Below are 11,694 nucleotides of genomic sequence, written 5' to 3' on the forward strand. Positions count from 1 at the left end.
CATGAACGAAGGAAAAATAAACGCAAAACTATGGAAACAGAAAACAGCAGGAAAACAGGACTAGCAGTACTCCCAACATATGACCAAATCACCAAGGCTATTTCTTCAATCATAGTAGCATTAATCTATCAAAAACAAAACTTTGCTAATTAAGGGCCAAAATACACATGATGTAATCCTAATAAAACATGTTGACACACATAGCATCTGTTAACCTCCTGAATTGCCCAAATTGCATAATGGACAACAGAGATCAAATTGACGGGCTATGGAAGTGATACAGAATAACATTTCAAACACTAAAAATGCCTCCACTCAGAGAGCATGACCAGGACCGAACGTCTCATCTTGCAGTAAAAGAAAGACTGAATTTCTAGTATTAAAAATGTCACTTGTGCATCTTAACCGCGATGAAACTAATGCAAATTTGGGAGGCAGGGAGGAGCAGTAATGAAAGGTTCTAATATCATAGATCGATACTTCATACTTCAGAACATTAAAAGGATATTCAGCACATCATAATACACACCAAATGATAACATCACAGGTGCTACTGCAACCATCCAAAATGGCATGTTCTACTGCTGGTCTTCTAGTACTACTAAGTAAGAAGAGCTAAGAACAGAAGATATGATCTAAGTGGTAGCAAAGCAAACCAGGAATCATCATCATTCAGACATGCCCTGTGGAGAATGGAGGCTCCTCATCCTCTTGCATCTTATGGCCTGGAATTGGAACAATGCTCTCTTTGAGGCGGAGGTGGGTAAGCCACATGCGATACTGACTCTTTCCAATGTTCACAATACCTAAGAACTTGCCATCAATATCACAGCGCAACACATATTTGTTGTTAAACCAGATCAGCAGCTCACGCTCGTTTAGCACAGCCATATCATTAAACAATTGCACTGCATATTCGAGAGGTCTACTCTTTTTCTTTTTTAAAGAAGTTAAATAAAGTTGTCTTGATGCCTCCACCGTTGACAAGTCAATCCGGTACTTAAAAGCCCATATTTCAGCCTCGTAATCCTGCATCACCCAGACATCCATAGAAGTGGACTTGGAAACCGAGCCGCCACACCAAGCAAGCGTCCCCTCCATGTCGAACAACTTCCTATAACGGCAGGGCTGGGTGGGACTGCGCATCCACCGGAATGACTCTGTTTCTGTGTCGTACACAATAATATCTCCACCACCTCCTGTAATTTCACGTTTGTCATAAGAATGCCAGTGCAGGCTGCCATTGTAGTGTACGGGTGATGAACGGTCAGATGAAGAGTGCAACTTGTTCCATAACTTCTCTTCTGCGGAAGATGATGAGACTGTTGGCATTGTGACGCTGATGCACCTTGGCCTGTTGGATCCCACTGTGAGAACATATAAGCTGGATTCAGACGTCTGATGTGACCGTGAGACCCAGAGAACCCTGTATTCTCCAGTTGGATGGTGCCGGTATAAACCGATCATGATATTGTGGATGCCTTGCCCAACTTGAGGCTGTGGTAGGAGAGCATGCTTGCGGGTAACCGGATTGCAGATGTAGAATTTGTGTCCCCGATAAATGATAAGGAAGCCATCACAGACGCCTTTGAGCTGATCCTCGAAACGGCGTTTCGAGCCTAAGGGGAAAGGCCAAAGCTGTTGATTGGAAGCACCAGCACCGGCGTCGCCCAAGACGACATGATTGGCAGGCCGTCCCAGCCCATCGACAATGGGGAGTGACGGCTGGCGCCGGTGGTGTTGGAGCATGAATTCAGGTGTGGATGTAGCACTACGCCATGATGTGTTCACAACTCGACAGCGGCCGACGTCCTTGGACGCCAACAGGACGAGTATCTTGTTGATGATCTCCTCGGGCAGGTCCTTGAACAGGGTTGCGCCACTCCTGTCTGGCATGGTGCTCCGTCGAGTCCAGTGAACTGAAAAGACGCGGCGAGTAACTCCTTCAGAGTTCAGACCAGTTTCTAATCTAAATTAGAAAAAAAAAACAGCAAGTACAGTACAGGAAGGAGGTGCGGTCAAACCCTTGGAGACGGGACGCACGGAGATGGATGGTCCAGTAGCGGCGGCGGCGAGCACCGTCGGCAACGCGGGCGTGTTCCTTCACTTCCTGGCACGAATACAGGAAAGATTTAAGCGCCAACGGTAATGGAGAGAAAAACAAAGAGAACGCGCCGGGGAAGAGTGATGCTCACCTGCGTCAGAATGCGCTCCAGCGTGCTCCCATGGAATTAGGGCGTGAAGCGGAAGAGCGGCTTGGTTGAGTGAGGTGACCGAGGGCGGCGGATCAAACCCTAGAGGGGCCGTGCTCGTCCGCACCGAGGCTAGGAGGGGAAGTCGATCTGGAGGCCATTGCGCGAGGTGCGGACTGCGGGGAGGAGGCGAGCGAGATCGATCTGGAGTCCACGAGGCCGGCGCCGGCTGGCCGCGAGCTCGATCAAGAGGAATGGCGAAAAATTAGGTCTTGCAGCGTCTTTTTTCACCTCGAAGATAGAGGAAGAGATTGACTCGGCAGTCTTTTTGTTTCTGAACGGTGGCTGGGTCTTTTACAAAAAATGCCATTGGCCCAAAGGCCCGGTTTACTGGTTTATAAAAAATGACAGGATACTTTACAAAAATGCCATGAAAATATTGTTTTGCTTTACTTGGTCCACTGTGCAAAAATACATATATAATGCCATGTCAGTAAAAACAGAGACAAAACTTTGGCTCTGTTAATTTTTGAAAAAAAATGCAATCTCTTAAAAGTGACCTGATAAAAAATACCATCTTTTAATAAAAAATACCATCTCTTCATAAAAATGCCATCTATTAATGATAAAAATGCCATCAAGAAAAGAAAATGTCATCTCTTCATAAAAAGTTAATGACATCTCTTAATAATAAAAATGCCATCTCTTAATATTTATAATACTGCCATGCTAATTTATAAACTAACGTGCTAATTTATAAAAAAATGTTTAAAATTGTCATGTGACATAATTTCCAAAATTTGTAAAACTGCCATGCTAACTTTGGGAAGAAAAATGCCATCATGGTTCTAAAAGAAGATAAAAAAATATTGGGATTCAAACCAGGGTCCTCCATGTGCAAGACCACACCACTAGCAAGTGGGGTGGCGGTGGAAAAGACATTGTTCATTGGTTTGTATCCTCACAGCGAACCAGTTTCAAATATGACGTGGCACCAGAACTACACTGAGATCCGTGCATGATGGGGAGGGGGTCGCTGTGAAATCCCTCACCGTTGATGGTTGCCAGTTATGATTTCCGAATAAAAATTATAGAAGGTGTAGTAAATTCTTAGGCAATGGAGCTCTATTTACTACTCCAATTTGAAGATTACCCGCATGTCACTTTTCTCTTGCAAAAAAGAAATTACTTCTAATGATTTCACACGCTGACATCACTATAATATAGGGTTACAAATCAAGAGCCTCTACATGATGAAGCTCGAAGAAGCCAAACAACACTACAAGCCTATGTCCAGCTATAGAATGTCAATTGATGTGCTACCCTATTTGGATTGTGTTTGAGTTTTTTGGAATAAACTCCCTCTCTTCCTGGAGTCTTAATCACAACCGCCAAGTGACCATAAGCTGACCTAGACAGGTTGTTGCTCGATAAGTAGCTAGAGCTTTAGAAGTAGACAATGGTTCGTAAGTCTTAGTGTTCGTTTGCCACGGCCATGCCTTGCATAAGAGCAAGGATCTCTGGTTCATTGCAATTGAACAGGACAAGGAAAGTACCCCCTCCGCTCCTAAATATTTGTCTTTCTAGAGGTTTCAACAAGTGACTACATACGGAGCAAAATGAGTGAATCTACATTCTAAAATATGTCTATATACATCCGTATGTGGTAACCATTTGAAATCTCTAAAAAGACAAATATTTAGAAACAGGGGGAGTAGCAAACAGAACCATACCATCATGAATCCTCAGGATCATACCAGTCGCCTTTGTGCCATACGTGGCGGAGTAGGTGTCGTCGACCAAGAGGGCCACCCTGCACACTGGTGAGGCATACCAAGGTGCAAGTACGCGAGCTACCTTCATCTTCACACAGACCGGAGTATTTACCACCATTCCTTTGATGATCTCCTCCGTGGAAAATCAGATTTCCAGTAGCTGTCCAAAAAATCAACCGAAACATCTATATGTGGAATGTGCTTATCATGAGCCATGCCATTTCGTAGCTCCCATATGTGCCAAATTGACATAATCACCATGCCACGAATATGATTATGGCAGCTTGCTAGCACATGCAACAACCATTATTTGTCTGTCATTATCGACCAAACAGTTCTACTCTGGTAGTGGCTAGGGCATAAAAGCTACTCTTATCGTCGACACAACACAACGAACATGAGCTCGCTTGGATAAATGACTAGAGACCTTGCACTTATTTGTTGTTAATGCACCAGACGCTGCCTTCCACGCCATTCTCATCTTGAGAGACACGTCCGAAGATATTGGTGTGATGTAAAAAAATCTTCCTCCGCCATGGTCACCGTCCAGCCATGCGCCAACTCTCCTCCATTGCTGACACTTTAGCATGGGGCCTATAGTGTTCTTCTCATGCTTCCCACAAGTTGAATCCAAGACCCCAACCTCTCAACGTCATATTGGTTGGTAGTGGCTTCCCGTTGTCACCATCTCTGCCCCATCTTTCCAGTAGCAGAACACGAGGAGATAAAGGTATAATAAAGAATAATAAAATGACATATATTTGTGAAAAATTTAGTTGACATATTCAAACTATGAATATCTCTTTGGATCAACCATAGAGACCCTTATCTATTTGAAAGCAACCAATGATATAGAGTACCCAAAAGGAAAGGGTCCCGATAACTGCCACACGTGTGGTGTATCGGGTGGTTGTGCCGCACGCCTCGTGTGGCATGGATAGGAACCCGCCCGCACGACCGCGTCCGGGCGCGCAAAGCCACAACCCGCACGTCCGGTGTGTGGCAAACCCGCCCACACGTCCGGGCCAGAGGACCACGCTGCCCGCACGACCCAGCCGTCCCGGCCTTCTTTGGATCCCCAGTCCCGACTGCCGCCATCGTCTCCCACCTCTCGATCCCCTACCTCCATCGCCGGCCTTCTCTGGTTGCCATGGCAACCAGAGCAGATCCGTAGGGCGTTCCCACCGCTAACCACACCCCCTCCCCACCCCCACCCCCCGCCCCCACTCCAACCCCGCCCTCCAAAGACAACCAGCTAAAAGCAGGTGAATCTCCGATCTCCTACTGCTTCTCATCCTTCTTCTGGGCAGAAAATTGCAAATTTACCAACGAAGGTGGCGACTGGATCCACGCTATCGGGGCAAAACACTACATGGTTTTGTGTGTCTTCGCATTTGCCAAGCAGCATACACCAGATCTGCCATGTACTACGCTAGAGTTAAGCTTAAGTTCTCAGTTCGCTTGGTGCAAGTAGTTGGTAATGAATGGATGCGTAGGAATCCCTAAAAAAGGGAGAGAAATGAGAAATTTGGAATAAAGGGGGGTAGGAAAATTAGTTGCCACTTGTGTCTAACGTCAGTTGCCACCTATCGTTGCCGTTAACTGCCACCATGTTAACCTGTTGCTTGCCATCCTATTGTGGTGGCTGTTGCCATCGAATCGAAAGGATAGCTGGCACCCAGATTTTAGAAAAGAGAGTGGATGTGCATGTCCTACTTGCCATGATGTGTTGGTTGCCTACGCATGAAAATGTGATAAGACTGCCGTGTTATCTTGTACGTGCAAGCAGTAGAAGAATACATTTTTTGCGGATTGTTGATGCGTTCTTGTTCATGCAGTGATTGAGAACACATTGGCAGAAACAAAACGCGGAAAGAATGAATCACGAAGATGGCGCTGATCCTTGGGTTTCTCAAAGGCCAGAAACGCCCCCTTGGGATGCAGCAGAGTACAGTCAACTCATTTCTGCAGGGCCGTTGCTGCCACTACTAGAGCAGTACGCAGGCATTGGTATGATGCATGATAACAAAGAAAAGAACATTTGCCATGTTCGCGATGATGAAGATGACATTCTACTTATGTCCTACACTGTCATTTTTCGCAGGTTCTTATGACCAAAACACACTCAGGGGGGCACCATGGCAAGTTCAGTCACAGGGCGCTAACACTGACAAATGTACGGGCAGCCAACTTCAACTAGCTAATGTGGCAAATCAAGGTAACGCATACGAAAAATGAAACATACTGGTGTGGACATGAAAAATAAACTTGCAAAGGATGGCAAAAGACTCACGAGTTATGTCGGGAAAAATGCAGAACCTTCATGCAGCACGTGGCATCAGGCGGCACCCATGTACCTGCCATCGACGTCATACACAGGTGAGTCCATAAAAAGTGAAGTTGCAGACGGTGAATTAGCAGAAGGAGCATAGTTGACAACTGCAGTTGCCATGACTGAACAACTGCAGTTGCCATCCCTGGACAACTGCAGTTGCCATGTCTGGACAGCTGCAGTTGCCATGCCTGGACAACTGCAGTTGCCATGCCAGGACAAACTGCAGTTGCCATGTATGATCAAAAATGTGATTGCAATGTACAAACAACCGTGGATGGCAAGTGTGAACAAATCTGTGTGGCATGGTTGGACCACTGCATGTTCCATGTTGAAGAAACTACAGTTGCCATGCATTGACCAACTACTACCATGATTACAGGTTATTACGGTGGTGCTACCTCGGCAAACGTCTCATGGCAAGCTTCACAGATTGCAGACAGAGCACGTCAATTTGGTGTGACAGACCACACAAGATGGGCACATGCGGCACAGCAAGGTAAGGAAATTTGAACCACAAAAACAGCACTGCATTTGTTTTTGTGGGAATAGCATGTGAGGAAAAGAAGATTTGTAGCAGTGATGGTGGAAAAAATCAAACAGAAAACGCTAACAAGTGGTCGTGTGCAATGACTCATATATTGTCTTCGGGATTTGCCAATTGCTAAAAGCATGTGTGCAGCACTAATGATTGATCGCATTTGCCTAGTGAGCTCAAGCCTAGAATACAAAGTTTTGATGCTAGAATATACTGGTTGCCATGTATTGGCAACAGTATTTGCCATGTATGTAGGACTGCAGCTGCCATTGATATAGAATCCAAGTTTTGGTACTGAAAGGAGCTGGTTGCCATGCATTGGCAACAGTAGTTGCCATGTTTGTTGGACTGTAGCTGCCATGACTGGAGAACTACAGTTGCCATGCATGTCCACATGCAGACTCACGGCTTGCTGTTTGAATGATGTCATGCCAAATCACTTGCAGTTTATGTACTCCGTTACGATAAACATGTCATTCAAGCAAAATCTTACGCTCGTACCTGTTTTTTTATTACAGGGCCTTCAACTACAATCAACAGCGGCGCGGGGACATCTACTGCGGGGAGCTCTGAGCGCACGGAAGACGCGTTCCACCAGCCAGCCAACAATCATGCTGCAAACAATGCCGAGTCAGAGTCGGAAATGGCAATCATTCCAGCAATGCCGACAAGCACACCTTTGAACACAAGCACTGGCAACACTCAAGTAGATGAAAGTGCCGCCGATACTGAAGTGAATGATGAAACTGATGACGAAGCACAAGGGGATGAAGATGGTGGGCAATCAGAGATCATGGTACCTCAGCCACCTTACGTTGGGCAGAGATTTGAATCGTTCGCAGAGGCAAAGGAATTCTACCAGACATATGCAAAGTTCCATGGATTTGCGGTCAACACCGAATACCATAGGAAAATTAAGAAAACTAACGAGTACAGCAGAGGTGAGATGAGGTGCCACAAGGCACGAAGGAACAAGAAGGGGAAAGGTGTTGCGCCTGTCGTTCCGGAACGAAAGAGAGGTATCATTCTCAAGACGGAATGCCCTGTCCGGTGTAAGCTAAACGTAGATGGAGCACAGTGGGTGGTCACTGAATATTTTGACGAGCACAACCACAAACTCATAAAGAAGTTCGACCTGGTAAAATTTCTGACCGCCCACAGAGGATTCACCCCCCTCGAGAAGAAATTCATAAAGCTGCTACATGATTGTAACGTCGGTCCATCAAGAATGGTCCAGATACTATCACTCATCCACAGCAAAAAAGGGACTTTGAGTAGCATGCCCTACATACCAGCTGACGTCACAAACCTAAAGGCAAAGTACCGTAGAGAGAGCAAGTTGGCTGACATAGAGGCCACAATGGCCTACTTCGATGAGAAAGCGAAGGAAGATCCAGATTTCTTCTACAGGATAAGATTGGACGATGAGGACCGTGTCAGGAACATGTATTGGGTGGATGGTGCTGCAAGAAGAGCCTACAAACATTTCCGAGATTGCATTTCATTCGACGCGACATATCTCACTAATATGTACAAGATGCCATGCGCTCCATTCATAGGAATAAATAACCACAATCAGTCGTTGCAGTTCGGATGCGGGCTCGTTCGGAACGAAGACACGGATGGGTACGTTTGGCTGTTCAAGACCTTCTTGGAGTGCATGGGTGGACTTGCTCCGATGAACATAATAACAGACCAGGATTTTAGCATGCGTGCAGGCATAGAGGAGGTCTTTCCGTTGGCAGTGCACAGGCACTGCAGGTGGCACATTATAAAGAAGGCTGAGGAGACACTAGGACCGTTCTTTGCTGACCGTCCAGACCTGCACAAGGCATTCGAGCTGTGCGTGGACCACAGCTTGACGGTGGAGGAGTTTGAAAGGAGCTGGATGGCTATGATTGAAACATATCAAGTCCAAGACCACGAGACGCTTGCTAGCTTGTGGGAGAAGCGAATGTACTGGGTGCCGGCCTACTTCATGCAGTGCTTCTTCCCGTTTCTGCAGACTACACAGCGCAGTGAGGGGTTCAATGCTGTTTTGAAGCGGTACGTGAGCCCTGGCAACTCATTACTACAGTTTGCCAAGCAGTACACCGCTTTGCAACAAAAAATACTGGGATCCGAGCTACAGCAAGAAGCAAACACCGCGCTCAAGCAGCCAAAATTGCTAACGTATTTACCAATGGAGAGGCAGATGAGCAAGATATACACCAACACGATTTTTAACAAGTAAGTCAGTTGTGTTACAATCTTATTTGCACAAATCATGAAGGTACCAGGTGCCATGTAGAATGCAATGCAGTTGAAATGCTTATTTGAAAATGATGATTGTGTTGAAAAGTAGCCATTAGGTACAGAGTAAACATGATATGTAGTTGCCGTGCTTAATGAACTACAGTTTGCCATGCTTAATGAACTGCAGTTTGCCACGTTCACTCAACTGCAGTTACCATGTTTGGTAACTGCAGTTGCCATGTTTGATGAACTGCAGTTGCCATGTTTAATGAACTGCAGTTGCCATATTTAATGAAATGTAAATTCCAATGGCCATGATGGTATGGAATGCAAATGCCAAATTGAAGTTGTTATGTAGTTGCCATGTTTAAATGAAATGCAGTTGCCATGTTTAATGAACTGCAGTTGCCATGTTTACTCAACTGCAGTTGCCATGTTTAATGAACTGTAGTTGCCATGTTTGAACGAATTGTAATTCCATTGGCCACAACAAACAAAAGGTGCTACAAAAAACTTCACACAAGAGTTTAACAAAAACCACACAAAACTTGCAGATTCCAGGAAGAAATAAAGCGTGCCAGCATGTACACGGCTTTCCAGGTGGACGAACATACGTTCAAGGTGTGTTCTATCATGGGCATGTCGGATTCAGAACCTGAAGACCCAGACAAGGGAAGGAACTACTTTGTGAAGGCATCGATAAGCGAAGGCGAATACTACTGCCAATGCTGCAAATTCGAACGGGACGGGATTGTGTGCTGTCACATTCTAAAAGTAATGGACTTGAACGCGGTGACACGAATGCCCCGCCATTTCATAAGGCGGCGATGGACTTGGGACGCTGACGACGCATTGGCGCCGCAAACATCAAACGCAGTTTTGGCCGTGCATGACGAGAGACCAGAGTCAACCATGGAAGCCGTGAGGCACGTTGTGTTGACAAAGAACTATGCTGAACTAATTGATGAAGCGTGCAAGAGTGATGAGACAGCAAAGGTCGCAGAAAAACACAGGAAGGCCCTCAAAAGAGAGCTTGATGAGATCAAGAAGAGGAAAGCTGAGGAAGCCTTACACAGGTTCCCCCGCACATCAAGTGTGCCTTCGTCCACAGGGCCATCATCTGAAAACTCGGAGGTAGGATCTGGAACAGCAAGCACACAAACACAGGTTAGGAACCCGCCCCGTTCCATCACAAAAGGGCGTCCAAAAGAGATAAGATACAAATCGGGATTGGAGATTCAAGCAAAACATAAGAAACCAAAGAAAGGGACGGGCAATCCGTAAACAACATTGGAGCACTTTGACTTGGTCCATGGTGACATTTTTTTGTAATCTAGATGTTCTAAATTTTGTAAAAACTGGAGAATGACTCTTCAGGTGCATCAGAATCTGAAGTAAAAATGCCATGAAGGAATAGCTGCAGTTGCCACGTGTATGGCACTGAATTTGCCATGTTACTTGAACTGAATCTGCCATGCAATTTCCACTGAATCTACCATACCATTTCTACTGAATCTGCCATGCCATTTCTACTGAATTTGCCATGTTATTTTTACTGAATTTGCCATCTTATTTTTTACTGAATCTGCCAAGTTAGTTGTACTGAACATGCCATGTTAGTTGTACTGAATCTTCACCGCGTAGATTTCCATGTTCAGTCAGCGCATTTTAGTCACACATATTGTATTCTAGTGCAAACTATGGGAAACAAGCTGAAACGGTCTCGTGCAGCAACCGCACAGGTTGCTGCTCCATGATCAAACTACCATGCTAGCCGGTACAGTTAGCAGTGCAAAAAAACCGAAAAAGCCAAACAAGAAAGAACAATAACTTTCACTAACCCTGACTGATCTACTACATTTGCCATGTTTTCAGACATTCAAGGACGCATTCAAAACACCATGCTGGTAGTACCAACCCACAAGCACATAATAATACTGAAAACACATAAACGTATCTGCTGTCAAACCTAAGTAGGTTCACATCCACACATATATTACAAACTATTCAAATGTCACTCACACACCACCACTGTATACTAGGCTACGGGGAGATGTAGTCATAGCATATTACACAGACATAGTTTTGAAAAGACAAGGTAATACCTTACATTCCTCGGCAACAGAATGTAAGGTACGCGTTCAGTCAGGAGCACCACATGATCACTTGTACTTCTTGGTGGCTTTCTTCACAGCTTCCTCTATGAACTCACGTGCGTTGGACCGCGTGTTGAAATCTTCATTCATCAACCAGTTCCATGTGTAAATTTTGTGGAGCTCGACGACCATTCCAGCTGTGACGACAGGAACCCGTCGACCTTCCCACTTTGCAAGGTATTCCAACATGTGGAAGCCGCAGTCGTGCCTAAACAAGAAAAGAGTCAGGTTAACTCACAAGAACATATAGAAAAAATCATAAACTTCAATTCAGAGGTGACAAAAAAGAGAGGGTGAGCATTGGTTTGGAGGACACATGAGGAAAAGATGGGAAAATACCGGTTTCCTTGCTTTGTAGTCACCACGTACTCAACTGGAAAATGTCTGATCTGGACCTTTGAGTTTTCATAGTGACGGTTCCATGTCTCTTTGAGGTTGTTGATGAAGTATTCAGCATGCGTAGTAA

General features: G+C 45.3%; 2 protein-coding genes across 2 annotated transcripts; one reads left to right on the plus strand and one right to left on the minus strand.

Annotated features, from left to right (window-relative positions):
- Nucleotides 1-509: 509 nt before the first annotated feature.
- On the minus strand, nt 510-2,500 carry LOC123168887 (uncharacterized). The gene is made up of 3 exons (XM_044586748.1): nt 2,196-2,500; nt 2,025-2,110; nt 510-1,919 (listed from the first exon to the last, which is right to left on the minus strand). Exon 3 carries the CDS (start codon nt 1,894-1,896, stop codon nt 673-675), a length of 1,224 nt encoding a protein of 407 aa, XP_044442683.1. The 5' UTR covers nt 1,897-1,919; nt 2,025-2,110; nt 2,196-2,500; the 3' UTR covers nt 510-672.
- Nucleotides 2,501-8,197: 5,697 nt separating this feature from the next.
- On the plus strand, nt 8,198-10,356 carry LOC123171394 (protein FAR1-RELATED SEQUENCE 5-like). The gene is made up of 3 exons (XM_044588915.1): nt 8,198-8,749; nt 8,843-9,066; nt 9,627-10,356. Exons 1-3 carry the CDS (start codon nt 8,198-8,200, stop codon nt 10,354-10,356), a joined length of 1,506 nt encoding a protein of 501 aa, XP_044444850.1.
- Nucleotides 10,357-11,694: the final 1,338 nt, after the last annotated feature.

Source organism: Triticum aestivum, chromosome 7D (assembly GCF_018294505.1).
Source record: "Triticum aestivum cultivar Chinese Spring chromosome 7D, IWGSC CS RefSeq v2.1, whole genome shotgun sequence".
Classification (NCBI taxonomy): Eukaryota; Viridiplantae; Streptophyta; class Magnoliopsida; order Poales; family Poaceae; genus Triticum; species Triticum aestivum.